At 40.1% G+C, this 18,919-nt stretch overlaps 1 protein-coding gene across 1 annotated transcript in view; it reads right to left on the bottom strand.

The window, feature by feature from the left end:
* GPC4 (glypican 4) overlaps nt 1-18,919 on the bottom strand; it is a 112,712-nt gene that overhangs the window by 10,556 nt on the left and 83,237 nt on the right. Inside the window, exon 3 of the mRNA XM_081125580.1 lies at nt 12,438-12,829. Within this exon, the coding sequence (XP_080981706.1) occupies nt 12,438-12,829 (392 nt within the window). The remainder of the gene's footprint in view (nt 1-12,437; nt 12,830-18,919) is intronic.

Below are 18,919 nucleotides of genomic sequence, written 5' to 3'. Positions count from 1 at the left end.
GGGAATACCTGATGAAAGAGGTGGGATTTTGAAGAAAGGGTTGGGTTTAAGTGATCAGGAAGCACATACAGTTCAAAAGAATTCAATCAACAAGAGCTGCAAGTGAACGTACCAAGCATATTGTGGCATCTTAGATTGAAGAATTGTGGGAAATAAGGTTGGATGCATAGTAAGGAGTACGTGGGTGGACAGAATTTAAAGGGGCTTCAACATCAGGCCTAAACAAGACAACATATGACAGGGCTACTAAAAGTTCATGAGGAAGGGAAGCAGTCAGGGTGAAAGCAGTATTAAAGCAGATTGGACTGGCCGAACTCTGCAGAGAAATGAAACTTACTTTCATCTTCCCATTTTCACAGGTGAAATTGTTTTGGGCACAGAATTGCTGATACCATCCCGTCACTCATTTCCATCAATGCCTTAGAAAGGATCATGGCTAGGTATACACACTGGCTGTTAACCAAATGTTCCCTCTTCTAATTCTCTCTGCCACACCCTCCTCTTTTGGAGTCAGTATCAAAGGATTAGCGCATTCCTCTCTATCAGTAGGAACCAGTTCCGCAAACACAGACTTGAAACCAGATACCACTGCAGGGAACAGATGCTGGGATGCAGGGCCGTCCAGCAGTGCACTTCACCTGCTCTGGGTGTGACGTGAGATACCACTTATCAAGAGTACCCTGAGGACCAGAAGAAGAACTTAACCCTGTTAAGGCTCCTATGCGATGCACAAACACAACCCCTCTTATCGCAAACAGAACTCAGCCTGGAAGGGGGGATGGGGGTGGAAGTGGGGAACATCCAAGAAGATGGTAATTTATATATACTAAAGTCAACATTCCCTATGAATAATCGGGATTTTTTCCAGTTTTTACCTGTCCCAAATGTTTTCCTAGGCACTAAATTAGTCCTTTTGACTACATATTTGCTACACAGTAAAATCTTGGCTAACCAATACCCTGGAGGAATGGCCATTCTAGATGGCTAGATTTTCTGGACAGCTTTAAGTTCATCCCTTTAAATAAGTCAGGTATAGGAAGAGACAACAGGATGGCGGCGTAGGTAACTACAGTACCCACCGCCTCCCGCAACCACATCAAAATTACAACTAAAATACAGAACCACCACCATTCAGAACCTCCTGAAATCTAGCTGAACAGAAGTCCTACAACTAGGGAACTGAAGAAGCACATCCAGATGGGCAGGAGGGGCGGAGTTCAGGGCTGAATCTGGGCTGAATTGTGGAGAGGCAGCCACGGTTTGTAACCGGGAGGGATATCTCGGTTGGTAGAGGTTTCCCAGAGGAGCAAGGGGTCCCAGCCCTACGTGAGGCCCCCCAGCCCAGGGTTCTAGTGCGAGGAAGAGAAGTCCCCACAGCTCTGAGCTGTAAAAACCAGTGGGATTGTGGCTGAGGGACTCGGACGCTGCCAGAGTCCCAGGCAGCTCCTCATAGAGGGAACAAGCATGGACTTACTCAGACGCGCTCCCTCTGAGCCCCAGCGCTGGGCAGCAGCTTGAAAGGAACCTGGGACACTTGGGGAGGAACTAACTTGCCTGGAATCAGGAAAAGAGCTGGAGGGGCAGCTTTCTAGCCCTGGCAGAAGAGCTGGCAGAGGCCATGGCTCCTTTGACAAGCTCTCCCCCCACACAGCCAGCAGGCAGGCGCCTTCTCTAAATATCCATCAACCTGACTCACACACACACACACACCCCGCTGTGATTCCCAGAGACCCCACCACTCCCTACCTGCAAGCTCATCCAAGCCATTTCCAGTGGCTTTTCTATGCAAGTGGCCTCTCTAGCCTCATGCTTAGGACTTTCCTAAAATCTCTCAAACAAGCAGCAGCTGGCTGCACCATGCCCTATACCTCTTGATAAGTGGACCCAGGCCTGGCACTAGTGACAGCCTGCATTGGATCATAGCTTGGCCTCTCCTGGACACCTCCAAGCCGAGCACAAGTGGCAGCCATCTACAGTTTGCTATGTAGTTCATGCTGGGTGGCCCTGGGCAGGGCACAGGCAGAGGCTGACTTTGCACCTCCTGGGAGGCCCCAGAGACAGTGCACCCAATGGTCAGCTTCAGACCATGCTGGATTACAACCCTACCACATCCACAAGTGACATACTCAAGGGGCAGACTCAGTGAACACCAAAGCTCCACTGAAGTAAATCCTGATCCATAGGGGAGTCTCCAGCACAGCAGCTCTTCAGCTATAGTTGCAGCTGGTCCTCACAGCTTAGTGGCTGGGGGTCAGTTCCTCCCAGTGATGCCAACAGCAACCAAGGCTCAGCTACAACAGGACAGTGCACACAGCCCACACAGGGGAGGCCCAGCTCACATGACTAGGAAGACTGAGCCAATGGGCCCTACAGGATGCCTACTACACAAAGCCACTCTACCAATTCCAGGAGACATACCAGCTCTACCGAATACATCAAAACAAACACCAGGAAGCAGCCAAAATGTGGAGGCAAAGAAATATGTGACAAAGGAAAGAACAGAAGAAATCTCCAGAAAAAGAACTAAATGAAATGGTAAGCAAGTTACTAGATATAGAGTTCAAAACAATGGTTATAAGGATGCTCAAGGATCTTAGTAAGACTATCAAGGAAACGAATGAGATCATCAATGACATAATAAAGAACCAGTCAGAAAAGAAGGCTACACTAACCGATAGGGACAATAATTTATAGGGAATCAACAGTAGAGGATGCTGAGAATCAAATCAGCAATTTGGAACATGAGGAAGCAGAAAACACCCAATCAGAAAAGCAAAAAGAAAGGAGAATCCAGAAATATGAAGATAGTGTAGGGAGCCTCTAGAACAACTTCAAGAGGCCCAACATTTCCATTATGGGGATGCCAGAAAGAGAAGAAAGAGAGCAAGAAATTGAAAACCTATTTGAAAAAATGACAGAAAACTTCCCCTACCTGGGGAAAGAAATACACTTACAAGTCCAGGAAACACAGGGAGTCCCAAACAAGAGGAACCCAAAGAGGCCCACAACAAGACACATAATAATTAAAATGCCAAAGGTTAAAGATGAAGAGAGAATCTTAAAAGCAGCAAGAGAAAAGCAGTTAGTTACCTATAAGGGAGCACCCATAGGGCTGTTAGTTGATTTCTCAACAGAAACTCTGCAGGCCAGAAGGGAGTGGCAAGAAATATTCAAAGTGATTAAAAGCAAGAACCTACCACCAAGATGACTCTACCCAGCAAAGCTATCATTTAGAACTGAAGTTCAGATAAAGATCCTCACAGATAAGAAAAAGCTAAAGGAGTTCATCACCACCAAACCAGAATTACATGAAATGTTGAAGGGTCTTCTTTAAGAAGAAGCTAATGAACAAAAGAATCTGACAAACAAAATAGACCCAAGGACATTGAAGCATGCAGCAGAGGGTCGTGTCTCAGAGGGAAGAGGGGTGAGGGGTAGGGGGTGGGATGAGATTAAACAAAGAAGTTATATGCATATATGCATAACCCATGGACACAGGCAATAATGGGCTGAAGGCTGGGGGAGGGGGTGGGAGCAGGGTAGAGGGGATTAATGGGGGGGAAATGCGACACCTATAATACTTTCAACAATAAAGATATATTAAAAACAAATAAGTCACATATAGTAAGGATTTTGATACTTGTCCACCCTCTCTTTTTCCAGATGAGCAAAAAGGCCTGGAAAGGGGAGGTGGCTAGAGAAGCATAGAAGTCTTAGGGTTGGAATGGGCCTTAGGGGTCACTGAGTATAGCTCTCACATTTAAGAGATAAGAAAACCAAAGCCAGAGATGATTCGGCTTGCTGACAGCCACCCTGATACATTTGATTCTAGTACTGCACCTTATCAAACCTTTGCGATGGAAAGATTTCCCATATGTATCATGTTTCCCTGCTTTTTTAAAGAAAATATATTAAACGCTAATAGTAGGCATCAGTTGTTTTCTTCTTTATTTTAGTTAGGTTCCACATTGGTAAATGGCTGGATTTTAGAGAGGTAGAGTTATTATGTAAATGCCTAAGAAAAAATCACACCATAGCACATGACATTTGTTGAATATTATGCTTAAGAGGAAACAATGCCCTAGTAAGAAGAAATGTAGAAGGCTAAAGTGTCAAGAAATAGTTACTGAGCACCTACTATGTGCTAGAGATTATTCTGGAATGTATTTGTGATTAGGTAACAAGGCAAGTAGGAATTTCTATTTTAGAAACTATTATATGAACCTGTTCTAGAAAACACAAAGAAATTCCAAAATAGTATAGGCCTTTAGGAAACATTTTTTTCAAATAAGTCCTTTCCCATTCTTTTTCTTTCTTAACCCTAGAAAGTGGTCCACTGTATTCTTAGTTCAACTGTACGTCCAAATCACTTATGCAGTAGACTTTATAGTACCGTTTCCTAAAACAGGTTGATGGTTCAAGTTTTAAAAACAGAGACCACACTAAATGACACAGTAGAGTTTTATTAAAAAAGAGGTTATGAAGCTGGGTTTGGCAGAGTTTTTCCATTTCATTCTTTGACAAAGTACTGGCTCATGCTCTACATATTATTTGTTGTGGAACTACTCAAAATGATCACAAGGAACTCGGCTCTAACATGCTATGGGAACACTAAATAATACCAGAACTGAGAAATGGGTAAGTTATAAGAAAACTGGGACGAGAAAAGACATATGAAATACCAAAGTTGGAGAAAATCTGCCTTTTGTCTCGCAAGCATTAATCAGATCACCATGCAGTATTTTACATGGAGGGAGTTCAGAACCTGGGAAATAAACCCCTTGTGTGGGATGAGGCCCTACTATAAGAGAAGAGCTGTGCAACAGTTATGAGACCTAAAGAAAGAAGGGTCCTCTGCAATGCACATACTGAGAGAAAAGGCCAATAATGTGACCACTCCCCAGGCCTTGGGTCCCTATTCTTGCTGACCCGCTCAAGCTCAAGAGTGCCAAAGACCAGCTCTACCATCTGATATAGACATAGATATAGATGATATAGACATATCGCATCACTCACCAGCTCCTGCTCACAAAGAAGTCAAAGGCACAAGTAAACACTGCTGAACATGAAGCAAAAAGATTTCACTTAATAAAACAAAACAAAAATACAACACATTTACCAAAATTTTACCGTTTTGAATTTCAGCTAAATGTAGCAGCAGTTATCAATTTCTACTAGGAAGTGGGGTATTATTTATGGAAGAAAAAGGTTTTAACATTATTTATATAAGAATAAAGTGGGCAGGGGCTGGGAGGAGGGGAGTAGAGTGGGGAGAATTGGGGGACACCTGTAATACTGTCAACAATAAAATAAAATTAAAAAAAAAAAAAAATCCCGGCCGGCATTATTCAGTGTTCCAGCATCAACCCATGAGCCACGAGGTCAGGGTTCAAATTCCCAGTCAGGGCGCATGCCCGGGTTGCGGGCTCAATCCCCACCCAGTAGGGAGTGTGTGCAGGAGACAGCCGATCAATGACTCTCTCATCATCGATGTTTCTATCCCTCTCTCCCTCTCCCTTCCTCTCTCTGAAATAAATAAAAACATATTTAAAAAATAAAAAATATAAAAAAAAGAATGCAGTAGTTTGATTTGTTTACTTTGTGGGGAGGGGAGCAGTATGATGGAAGGAGACTATCATCTGGGCTCAATACTTCTTTATTAACAAATCAAAATCGATCTGAGTTATTGACTCATAATGACAATTCACTAATGGCTAATTTTCAAGCCTTATAAAACCCATCAAGACTTACCAAGGTCTTGCTAAATGTTAAGGTAACTCTAGGAGGTGCCTTAGAATTTAGATTTTAGAAGTTGGTCTATGTTTCATGGTAAAAGTCAGTGGGGGAAAGAATCCTCATTTACTTTTTTTTAAAATATATCTTTATTTTATTGATTTCGGAGAGAGGAAGGGAAGGGGGAAGGAGACAGATAGAAACATCAATGATGAGCGTCATTGCCAGGCTGTTTCCTGCACGCCCCCCCCCCCCCACTGAGGATGGAGCCCACAACCTGGGCATGTGCCCTGACCAGGAATCGAACCACAACCTCCTGGATCATAGGTCAATGCTCAGCCACTGAGCCACACCGGCCATGCTACTTTTTAACTTATTAAGACTCTTTTTTTAAAAAGTCATTTGTGCCCAGCTGGTGTTATTAGTGAATGAGCGTCGACCCAGGAACCAAGAGGTCACTGGTTCAATTCCAAGTCAGGGCACATGCCCGGGTTGCTGGCTCAGTTCCCAGTAGGGGACATGCAGGAGGCAGCCGATCAATGACTCTCATCTTGATGTTTCTATCTCTCTTTCCCTCTCCCTTCCTCTCTCTTTAAAAATCAATTAAAACATATTTAAAAAACAAACAAAAAACTCATTTGTGCCTCTGCACGCCATTTCTGCTATAAAAAGCCTTTGCAGAAAAGTCCTTTTCTCACAAAGACTCTTCTAATATGAATTGAAACTTTCTACAAAATAATCTCCATTTTCTAAACACCACATTAAAAACTACTGCAAGAATCCTGAAAAAAGAAAAAACACTGAAGTAATAGTCTTCATGCAGCCTGGATTTCATTTCAGTAATTCAGAATGAGCCTTAAGCCACATTACACATTGATGGCAGTCAACACGCCGCACTGAAGTTAAAAACACATTTCCTTTTAGTTTATTCCTGTTCCAAACATACATTCGCTTCAACATTTTTTTTCCTGCACAGCCAATGGTACCAAACAAACAGAAAAGGTCTAGATTTTATCTACTGCTTGGTAACATAAGCACCCAATAAAAATAACAGGAAATATTTCCCAAAATTATGCTAAAAGAAAGAGATAGGGTACCCAAACATGTGGTGAGATGTGATGAGTTTATTCAACAACTTCCTCACTAGTTTTGAAGTCAGTATACACACAAAGAAAGGAGGATGTGATGTTCCTATTTCCCTGATAACAGAATTTTAAAGACATAATGAAATATATGGAATTAGCTAGAATCCATTAAAGAATGTTTGTAGATACATTGTAGTTAAAACTGAAGCTGCATAAATACTTGAAAGTATGTATTATTTTGTTTTAAATTATTAGACTCAGTTATGACTTAGAAGTCAAAGCATCATTGCATTAACCCCTCCTTGTAAAACTCTCTACTTATTTTGAGAGTATGTAATCTCAATTTATTCCTTCCTTAACACTTTCTACACTCCTAACATCACCATCTCCATCCCCACTATAGCCAGAGTCCCATCTTCCTTCTGCAATCCCAGTTCTTAGGCTGGGAGTAAAAAATAATATTAAGGATTAAATAAATGTTTACACCTTGCTTCTTAAAAGATTTTTTATATTGACCATTTATAAAACTTATAAAATTTGTGTTTCTAAGGATTCAGGGAAGTAGCAAAATAACTCATGTAGCACCCTTGTAGGTGCTGGGCATTGTGAATAGAAAGAAATGAAGGGGGAGCAATGGAAATTGTTTTCAAGGCAGGACAGTCATTAAAACATCACAATGGTAAGGTAGCTATTTCTAATTATAGTCCCTGTAGCTTGGGGTGGGGGTGTAGACATAGCCCCATTATGTCAGTGTTAATTGAAACCATGAGAATGCAACTCTCTTTGGCATAGGAGCTATTAATTTTCATGGTGCATGTAACCACTTGTGCATTTTTTAAAGACCACAACAGACTTCACCCTTCCAGGCAAAACGGCTACTACAAGCAGGTAAATAAGAAATGTATCATGAACCATGACAAGTAAAGATGGAATAAGTAATATAAAGATGTGTAGCACCAGGGTATTCTTGAAACATCTGTTACTAATTAGGGGGTCTTTTCTGTAGTTTGAATTGTACAACTCAATGGAGTAAGCGGAAATCACTGGATATCTGGGGCCCAGAAAAACTGAAGCAAGACAAGTGTACTTCAACTAAGAAGTGGCTTTTTCTTGAAGCAAGTTAAGCTTGCTGGTGCTAATGGCCTTTAAATAGCTTAGCGATAATCAAACCATTGCTCAACGTATAACCGCAACCCCTTTTGTTGCAAGAGTAAACTGGAAAAGCAGGGCATCCACTCATGAACAGAAAGTGGGAACATCTTAAGTATGCAATAACTAGCCGCAAATCCGAGATGCTTTCCATATTTGAAATTAAAGGCCTTTTTATAGATGAAGTAGGTGAGGCGGCCCTCTTTAATTAGGAAATACATTCTCCACTCTGAAAGGTCTTTTCAGGCCCAAGGTAATTCATTCTATTGGACAGCAAAAGAAGGAATGTTTATCTCTTAGGTTGCTCTACTAGTTTCACCTGAAAACTACATTTGGGAAAGCAGTTGGCAGGAGTGGGAGCTCATGTGGAAAAACATTGCTTGGGTGCCCAAACGGGTAGAAAAGCTTACTTATTTTATTAATTAAATGTAGATTTGTTTCTTTCCTTTTTTTTCCCATCAGCCCCATCAGCACACAAGCAAAGCTGACATCTATCTGGAGCTTTTTGTTCCTTCCCAAGACAGGCATCACCGTTGTCTGCTTCTTAATTAGACAAACGATTTAAATAATCCACTTATTAATTATCCATGTCCAATTTGAATATGTTTTTGACAGCAAAATCATTTATTGTCTTCCCCATACCACTGTACTTTAAATTAAAAACCAACAACAACTCAGACACGAACAGCAGTTTAGTGATTACCAGAGGAAAAGGGGGGCGGGGGAGGTAGAACAGGGTAAAGTGGGGATAAGTGGGGATAAGTGGTGACGGAAAGAGACTTGACTTGGGGTGGTGAACACACAATACAGTGTACAGATGATGTATTACAGACTTGTATCCCTGAAACCTATATAATTTTATTAACCAATGTCACCTCAATAAATTCAATTTTAAAAAATCAGTTTAACTGGTAGGCATACTCCAAAAATTAATATAAGAAATATTTCTCAAATGTGCTAATTGAAACCATGTGCAAATGTGCAAGTATTCCTTATATGCCTCTTCTAAGCAGAAATATTACATAGATGATAGGCTTTTATATAATTTGTGTTTTAGCACCTTTAAAAGCTGATGTGATTCTTGAGTGTATTATTGTATAATTTTGATAACTTAGCCCAACTTAGTTGAAGGAGCTAATTTCAAGTCAGTTCTTAAGTCTAGAAGAAACTCAGTAGTGAAGCAAAATATTTTTAAAAGTTTCCCATTATAACACTTAACATAGTCATAAAACAGTGCTGTCAACCAAACAATTAGCAAATAATATTTATTCAAAATAAATTAAGCACTATAGCTTGTATCCATTGTATTGTTATATAATTATGCAAATATCTCTTTGGCAGATATGAAAATACCATGAATATAGAATAGAAATCAAAAGCTGTGGTACAGCCCGGCTGGGCGTGGCTCAGCGGTTGAGCGTCGACCTAGGATCCAGGCGATGAGGGTTCGATTCCCGGTCAGGGCACAGGCCCGGGTTGCGGGCTGCAGCCGATCAATGACTCTCTCATCATTGATGTTTCTCTCTCTCTCTCTCTCTCCCCCTCCTTTCCTCTCTCTGAAATCAATAAAGATATATATTTTTTAAAAAGCCGTGGGACATTTACACGATGGAATACTATGCAGCTGTATAAAAGAAGGATCCCTTACCCTTTGAGACAGCATGGAGGGACCTGGAGAGTATTATGCTAAGCGAAGTAAACCAGTTAGAGAAAGACAAATATCACATGATCTCACTCATATGTTGAATCTAATGAACAAAATAAACTGACAAATAAAACAGAACCAGAGATGTAGAACAGAATAACACACCTCGGGGAGGGGTTGGGGGGGGCAGGGAAGAGATTAACGAAAGAACATATATGACATATATGACATATATGCATAACACATGGACACAGACAATTGCATGGGGAAGACCTGAAATGGGGCAGGGGTTGGGTGGAGAGGGGCAAAAAGGGAGAAAATGGGAGACATCTGTAATACTGTCAACAATTTAAAAAAGGAAAAAAAAAATTATATTTAGAAAGTAACTTTCTCAAGCAATTTAATAATACAAAGTTATACATGAAATCTGTTTCCCGCTTTTAAAAAAATCATACCAAAAGGACCATCAGAAATTGATTATGACTATTCCATTTTGGGTTACATACTCTTTATTGCATAGATAAGGGTGTTTGCAACTAAAATACAAAAGTCAATCTTATTGACTTCCCACAGTTAATTTTGAGAACCACGTCAAGAAGAATGCAGTTCAGGGAAGCCACATCTGCCTACGTCTCCCTAACCTTTGGGAGGTGGGATAATGGGGACATTGGCCAGCTTTCCGCCACTCAATCTTCTAACGTGCACTGAGTTGTATCTAAACTACTTCCTTGTTTCACCAACAGCTGTCTACTCCAACTTGGGTTTTCTGGAATCTCAGTTCCCAAGGGGCTTCCAAACTTGCAAAGTGAGGCTAACAAGAAAACAGGCTTGAGCCAGCTCCCTGGTCCTTCCTAAGAATCAACTCAAAGGAAGGTGGGTGGTTAATGTAAATAAACCACAAATAATCAAACACTTGCAAGGGCTTGCTCCTCCTCGCCTTTCCTTTCGGCACGTGACACACACGCAGACATGCAAACCACACAGCAGCACCTTTCTGCTGTTTCAGTTTCGGATGAACAAAAGGAATTGTTGAAGGAGGGCAAATATGTTAGGTGAACTATACTATAAATAACTTTGATCTGGATAAATTGTGCCTTGTTGAGGGACTCTGATGTGAGTATTTCCAAGCTTCATAATGGTTGCTGAAATTGGCAGAAGTTCAGGAATTAGATTATTCCTTCAATTATAAGTCATTTCCCCACTTGTTCCCACCCACCCTCATATGTCCCAACAATGTTTTGCAATTTACAATGAAAATATCAGGAAGAAAAAGAGCAACAAAGATGCTGGAAAGAATTGTTTCCTAACAGTTTCTGCCCCAGAGATGAGAGAACAAATAGAACTATAATAATCAAAGCAATCAATCAACAAATCCTTTTCATCACCCAATTCTAATATAAAATATCCTATAAGCTCCTATTTTTAAATAACTCATAATTCTTTAGAATCTCTATTTTCACTTTGGTGAATGCTAGTTTCATCTCTACCTAGGGTGACCATACATCCTGGTCTGTCCAGGAAAGTCCTGGTTCCATATTAAAAATTAGTGGCAAATGTTGTCTGGGTAGGATTGTTAATAAGCACCTCCTGATCTAGACAATAAGCATCCCAGTTTAGGCAATAAATTACATGATCACCTTAAGTCTAAATGAACTCTCTGACAGGCAATTAGTTTGATATTCTACTGTTTGTACTGCTGTCCAGTTTTTATTGACCATTCCTCCAATCCTAAAAAATAATTAAATGACATAAGGAGAAGCTGTTGTCCTTCTGTGTCCAGACTTTTTAGAAATGGACTAAACAGGACCAAAAGGTAATAATAGCACTAAGATAAATCTTGCAAAGATAATTTTGGCCCAATATAGTCTATTTCTTCACTGGTATTGAGTGATGAAAGGGTAGAAGTGGAAAGGCCTTCAGGAAGTTTTCAAATTTTATCTTGGGGGGAGTGAAGAAACCACTGAACCTTTCTTCCCTTCAAATCTTGCTCAAAACCCTACAGCATAAAACTGAGGAAAGCAAAGCTTCTCTGGGGAAGCCAGGAGGTAAGGTCACAGATGCACAGTCTCACCCACTAGAAGACACCCACATCCCTTGCCTCTCTCCTTAAGGAGGCCTCTGAAGTAACTCCTTAGCTGTCTCCAAAGAACACAGTCTGAAAAATAAGGGTCTAGTCCAATTCCTTTATTTTACAAATGAGGAAACTGTACCTCATTTCATCGGCTTTTTCCCACATACTGCAATTTCATTTTCTCTACTGGCAATTTTATAAACAAAGCCATAAATCAAGAATGAGTAGTCCACGTTGTCATTGAAAGCTGTCTTCTTAAGGACTCTGTATATACCTTATAACAAGGAAACATACAGTAATGGATGTTAAATGCTTTTCTAGACTGTAACTGGTAGGCTCAAACATAGTCCCTCAAAACAACCTAATGTGGAGCCTGTCTGTGTATGTTTCTTCCTCTGGAGGGGAAATGGAATAGGAGCTGAAAAAGAGTATGGAGGTATCAAACCCATTTTAAATTAAACTAAGGTTCCAAAGTGAACATATATCCTACTTCTAAGAATAGCTACCAAAAAAGCCACTGAAAAGAATGATGCTGCTATATGAAGATGTTCATCATAGTATGGTTTATAACTATATAAGGCACATGTAAAAACAAAGTGTAGGAGAAAAGAGGCAAAAGAAAGGATTGAAAAGGAAAGAAGAGTTATTGAGCCAATGGAATTCTACTGATTTCTTTTTCTGTCTCTCCTAAACTTTCTTTTAAAATGAAACAAAACAAAACAAAACAAAACCACAGAATGCAAATAGCACTTACCACAGAGACTTTGCTTACTACATCTCTTGCAACTGCTAAGCCTTGAGCAAAAGTACGGGCTGCTACAAATGCACGAGTAATCTGTAGTTTCAATTTCCGAGGGACATCTCCAAAGGGCTTCAGCTGCTCGGTGTACTTGCTCACACACTCCAGGTACTCATCTGTGAAGTGGTACTGGGAGTTCACCAGGCGGAACATCCGCTCCAGAAGGCGAGCCCAGAAATCATTGAGCATTTCTTCCAGGTTCACATTTCCCACCACATAGTAGCGCTTCAACTCTTCGAAGAGATCTTTAAATAGCTCAGAATTTTGCATGTATAAGTGACCATATGTCTTCACAAACATGTCATTCAAGGATTTCTCTGCATTTTCAAGTAGTTCTTTAAAGAATTCTAAAAACAAAAAAGAAAGAAAAGGGGTTTTCAGTAATTAAATAACCAAGTGCTTTTTAGGTAAGTTTGAAAACAACAACAACAACAAAATCATGAAATTAAATCAGAAAACATGCTTGGATGTAGGGTGGATTTCTTTTGGCGAATTTGGCATCTCTGATCATTTGTCAATGAAAAGAAACCTACATCACAAAATCACACGTCAGAGGTGGAAAAATGAAAATTTAAACTAATTTATCAGGAGTCAATACAAAACAAACATACACACATGCACACACTCGCTTTTCTCTCCTTCAGTCACAAGGTAAATAAAGAACTGGAAAAAATGGGCACATGAAGTCTATCGCATGAGGCTTCCCAGAACTTTATGCTGTAAGACTCTAAACCAATGTTTATAATGCCTTCTAATTGTAGCCTGACACCAAGACAGATGTTTTCAAAAGGTATTGTTTCACTTGGACACATTTTTTTCTTTTCTCCTCCTTATATCTACATGAAAAATTATTGAAGCCAAGAAAAATAATGAAACACCCCAAGAAGCAAGCATATTACGTTTCCTGAAAATCAGTTCTCAGGTGTTCCCTGTGTCACTGGTACAAACTGGGGTACCCAAGTTGACCTTGAGTTGCTATTGGACTCACACAAAATGAGTTTTTTCTTCCAGTGGTATATTTATAAGATAACATAGAAAAATAACTTAAAAATATATAAGAATACCATGTTATTTCAGATTTACTTTTTGCCCACCACATACCCACAGCATAAACATTGAAGATTTTAATCTCTTAAGTACAAACTGCAAATTAGTTTCTCCTCAAACTTTTCTCAGGATGTTCAATGAAGAGAGGAGCTAACAGTGTGTATCTGTACCATTAATCATTCTTAAAGAATCTATGCCTGGTATAAAAATAAAGACCTCATGATATTAAGTTTTTAAGTAGGAAATGTAAAAAATACCAGAGCAAAATATAAAGACCACATCAAATAAGAAACTGCGGGAGATCCAAGATGGCAGTCGGCTTAGTGGAAGCTACACTGACACTCTCCCGGGACAAATCTGGATTTACAACTAAAACATAGAAAAACCATCCTGAAAACCAACTGAAGACGAGCTGGAGAGCACACTCATAACCAAAGAGGAAAAGTGGAGACAGCACAGAGACTGGGAGGAAGTGCAAATGCGAGAGGGCTGGCTGGGCTCCCACAGGCAGCAACTGAAGGTCCAGAGGGAGCTCTCAGCTGTGGGGGGCTCCCACTGAGCACTCTGGGGCCTAAACCCCAGGCTGGGCTTCCCAGCCCAGAGCACCAGAACTGAGAAAGATGCCCACATAACATCTGGCTGCGAAAAGCAGTAGGGTTTCTGTCTGCCAGGGAGAGGCAGCTGGAACTGCAGGCGCCCTCTTAAAAAGCCAACCCACAACGTTTCATGTGCAGCCACTCACCTTGGGCTCCAGCAGACAGAGGGCAGAGTGGACTGGAGCTGTGTGGGGAGAGTCTCCCCCAGACTGTGGGGGGCATCTTTCTCGGGAGGTGAATTTTCGGCTTTTGCCTGAGGGGGGAAGCAATTGCCCCACCCTGCTGGAGAGCCTCACCCTGCCCACAGGAGTTTCTACAGCCTGAGCCTTATTAAGAGACAGTTAACAACCAGCCACCCCACCCTGTGGAGCTTCTACAGCCTGAGGCTCATTAAGAAAATCAGATTAATCAGTCTGCAGGCAGAGGCAGACCTCAGGGTGCTTTGAGTCTTTGCCCGATCTGCTCTGGGACCCAGGCCTTAGAAAAGCAGACTTTGGTGTGCATCTTGGTCCTGTCCAAACGCACCCAGCCCCAGCAGTGGAGACCTCAAACCTGGGGTTGTTGATAGCTCCAAATAGGGTACTCAGGGCCAGTCACAAACTGCATCTGACATTGGCCTTTACCAGAGACCTCCAAAAAGACTGAGAGTCCTAGCAGATCTACCTAACACTTAAACACAAACCCAAAAAAGTAGCTAAAATCGGAAGACCAAAAAACAAGCCCCAAATGAAAGAACAAGAGAAGTCTCCAGAAAAAGAGCCAAGTGAAATGGAGATAAGCAATCTCTCAGATATAGAGTTCAGAATACTGACTGTAAGGAAGTTCAACAGCATGAAAAAAGATATGGACACTGAAAAATGACCAGTCAGAGATGAAAAATGACAAAGCAGAAATAAAGAATACATTGGAAGGAATAAACAGCAGATTAGAGGAAGCTGAGGATCGGATCAGTGAATTAGAAAACAGGGTAGAAAAAAAATCACTCAATCAGAGACCCAAAAACAAAACAAAAAAAAAAACAGGACAGTCTAAGGCAGCTGTAGGACAGCATGAAACATAATAATATTCATATTATAGGAGTGCGAGAGGAGGTCGAAAGTAAGCAGGGGTTAGAGAACCTGTTTGATGAAATAATGGCAGAAAACTTCCCTAACCTGGTTAAGGAAAAAGGCACACAAATTCAGGAGGCACAGAGAGTCCCAAGCAAGAAGAATCCAAAGAGGCCCATGCCCAGACACATCATAATTAAAATGCCAAGAATCCAAGACAAAGAGAATCTTAAAGGAAGCTAGAGAAAAGCAATCTGTTACCTACAAAGGAGCCCCGATAAGGCTGTCATCTGACTTCTCATCAGAAACTCTACAGGCCAGAGGGAATGGCATGAAGTATTCAAGGTAATGCAAAAGAAGGATCTGAAACCAAGACTACTCTATCCAGCAAGATTATCAAGCTGAATGGTGAAATAAAGAGCTTCCCAGACAAAAAAGGCTAAAAGACTTTATCACTACAAAACCAGCATTACAGGAAATGTTAAAGGGGCTGCTATAATTAAAAGTAGAAATAAAGAGAATGAGAAACATAGACATAAAGAAACAAAATGGCAGTAGATAAGTATCTTTCAATAATAACCTTAAATGTAAAGGGATTAAATACCCCAACAAAAAGATATAGGGTGGCTGAATGGATAAGAAAACATGACCCAAATATATGCTGTCTACAAGAGACCCACCTCAGAACAAAACACTCACACAGAATGAGAGTGAAGAGATGGAAAAAAATTTTCCATGCAAATGAAAATGAAAAAAAAAAGCTGGGGTAGCATTACTCATGTCTGACAAAATAGACTTCAAAATGAAGACCGTCAAGAAAGGTCATTACATAATACTAAAGGGATCAATCCAACATGTGGATATAACCCTGATAAACATATATGCACCCAATATAAGAGCACCTAAATTTATATAAAAAAACTTCTAGAGGACTTTGAGAGATGGACAGCAATACAGTCATACTAGGGGATTTTAACACCCTACTGACTTCACTGGCCAGGTCTTCCAGACAAAAAAATCAAGGAAAAAGTGATCCTAAATGACACACTAGATCAGATAGATTTAATTGACATTTACAGAACATTCTACCCCAAAGCTGCAGATTATACATTCTTCTTAAGTGCACATGGGATATTCTCAAAGATAGACCACATGTTAGGACACAAAACAAGTCTACAAATTCAAGAAGACTGAAATCATATCAAGCATCTTCTCGGATCACAGTGCATGAAATTAGAAATCAACTACAGTAAAAACACTAAAAGACATTTAAACACTTGGAGGTCGAAAAGCATGTTTTAAAACAATAAATGGTTACCAAAGAGATCAAGAAAGAAAGAAAAACTTCCTGCCTGGGCGGGCGTGGCTCAGAGGTTGAGCGTCGACCTAGGATCCAGGCGATCGGGGTTCGATTCCCGGTCAGGGCACATGCTCGGGTTGCAGGCTCGATCTCCAGCAGGGGGCGTGCAGGAGGCAGCCGATCAATGACTCTATCATCATTGATGTTTCTATCTCTCTCTCCCCCTCTCCTTTCCTCTCTCTGAAATCAATAAAGACTTTTTTTTTTTTTTTAAAAAAGAAAAAACATCCTGGAAACAAATGAAAATGGACACAAAACAACTCCAAATCTATGGGACACAATGAAAGCAGTCCTGAGAGGGAAGTTCATAGCACTACAAGCCTACCTAAAAAACAAGAAAAACTTCTAATAGACTCTCTAACCCTACAACTTAAAAACTTAGAAAGAGAACAACAAGAAAAGCCCAGAGTAAGTAGAAGGAAAGAAATAAAGATCAGAGCAGAAATTAATGACATAGAGACTAAAAAAACAATACAAGAGATCAATGAAACCAAGAGCTGGTTCTTTGAAAAGATAAACAAGATTGATGAACCTTTATCCAGACCCATCAAGAAACAAAGAGAGAGTACCCAAATAAACAAAATCAGAAACGAAAGAGGTGAAATAACAACCGACCCAACAGAAATACAAAGGATTGTAAGAAAATACTATGAACAACTATATGCCACCAAGTTGGACAACCTGGGTGAAATGGATAAATTCCTAAAAAAATACAACCTCCCAAAACTCAATCAGGAAGAGTTCGAAAGTCTAAATAGGCCGATAACTGCTGATGAAGTTGAAGCAGTAATCAAAGGGCTCCCAGCACACAAAAGCCCTGGCCCGGATGGCTTCACAGGGGAGTTTTACCAAACATTCAAAGAAGAATTAACACCTATCCTCCTCAAACTATTTCAAAACACCCAAGAGGAAGGAACACTTCCAAACTCTTTTTATGAGGCCAGCATTAGCCTAATTTCAAAACCAGAAAAGACACTACAAAGAAAGAGAATTACAGGCCAATATCCCTGATGAACACCGATGCTAAAATCCTCAACAAAATATTAGCAAATTGGATCCAGCAATATATTAAAAAGATCATACACCACGACCAGGTGGGATTTATTCCAGGGATGCAAGGCTGGTACGATATTTGCAAATCAATGCACGTGATACATCATATAAACAAACTGAAAGACAAAAATCACATAATCATATCAAAGATGGAGAAAAAGCATTCAATACAACCCAACACCCATTTTTGATAAAAACTCTCAGCAAAGTGGGAATAGAGGGATCATACCTCAACACAATAAAGGCCATATATGACAAACCTACAGCCAACATCATACTCAGTGGGCAAAAACTAAAACCATTTCCCCTAAGAACAGGAACAAGACAGTTGTCCACTTTCACCACTCTTATTCAACATAGTACTGGAAGTCCTAGCCACAGTGATCAGAAAAGAAGAAAACATAAAAGGCATCCAAATTGGAACAGAAAAAATAAAACTGTCATTATTCGCAGATGACATGATATTGTACATAGAGAATCCTAAAGACTCCACCAAAAAATGACTAGATTTAATAAATGAATTCATAAAGGTAGTAGGATACAAAATTAACACCCAGAAATCGATGGCATTTTTATACACCAATAATGAAGTCTTAGAAAGAAAAACTAAAAAAAAAAATAATCCCACTTACCACTGCAACTAAAAAATTAAGATACCTAGGAATAAACTTAACCAAAGATGTAAAAGACTTTTCCTCGGAAAACTACAGGACACTGAAAAAAGAAATAGAGGAAGATATAAACAAATGGAAAAATATAGCATGTTCACAGATTGGAAGAATTGACATCATTAAAATGTCCATACTACCCAAAGCAATCTATAAATTTAATGCAATCCCTATTAAAATACCAACAGCATATTTCACAGAGCTAGAACAAACACTTCAAAAATTTATATGGAACCAAAAAACACCCCGAATAGCCACGGCAATCTTGAGAAAGAAGAACAAAGTTGGAGGGATCACGCTACCAGATACCAAGTTATACTACAAAGCCACTGTAGTCAAAAAAGCCTGTTACTGGCACAAGAACAGACATATAGACATATTGATCAGTGGAACAGAACAGAGAACCCAGAAATTGATCCATGCCACTATGTTCAATTAATATTTGACAAAGGAGGCAAGAACATATAATGGAGTAAAGACAGTCTCTTCAATAAATGGTGTTGGGAAAATTGGACACGTACATGCAAAATAAGGAAACTAGACCACCAACTTACACCATAGACAAAAGTAAATTCAAAATGGAAAAAAGATTTAAATGTAAAAAAATGAAACCATAAAAATCCTAGAAGTAAACATAGGCAGCAAAATCTCATGCATCTCTCAT

The sequence above is a fragment of the Miniopterus schreibersii genome (genome assembly GCF_964146895.1).
Source record: "Miniopterus schreibersii genome assembly, chromosome: X".
Taxonomy (NCBI): Eukaryota; Metazoa; Chordata; class Mammalia; order Chiroptera; family Miniopteridae; genus Miniopterus; species Miniopterus schreibersii.
The sequence above is the reverse complement of the archived record's forward strand: the minus strand, read 5'-3'. Positions and strand labels throughout refer to the sequence as shown.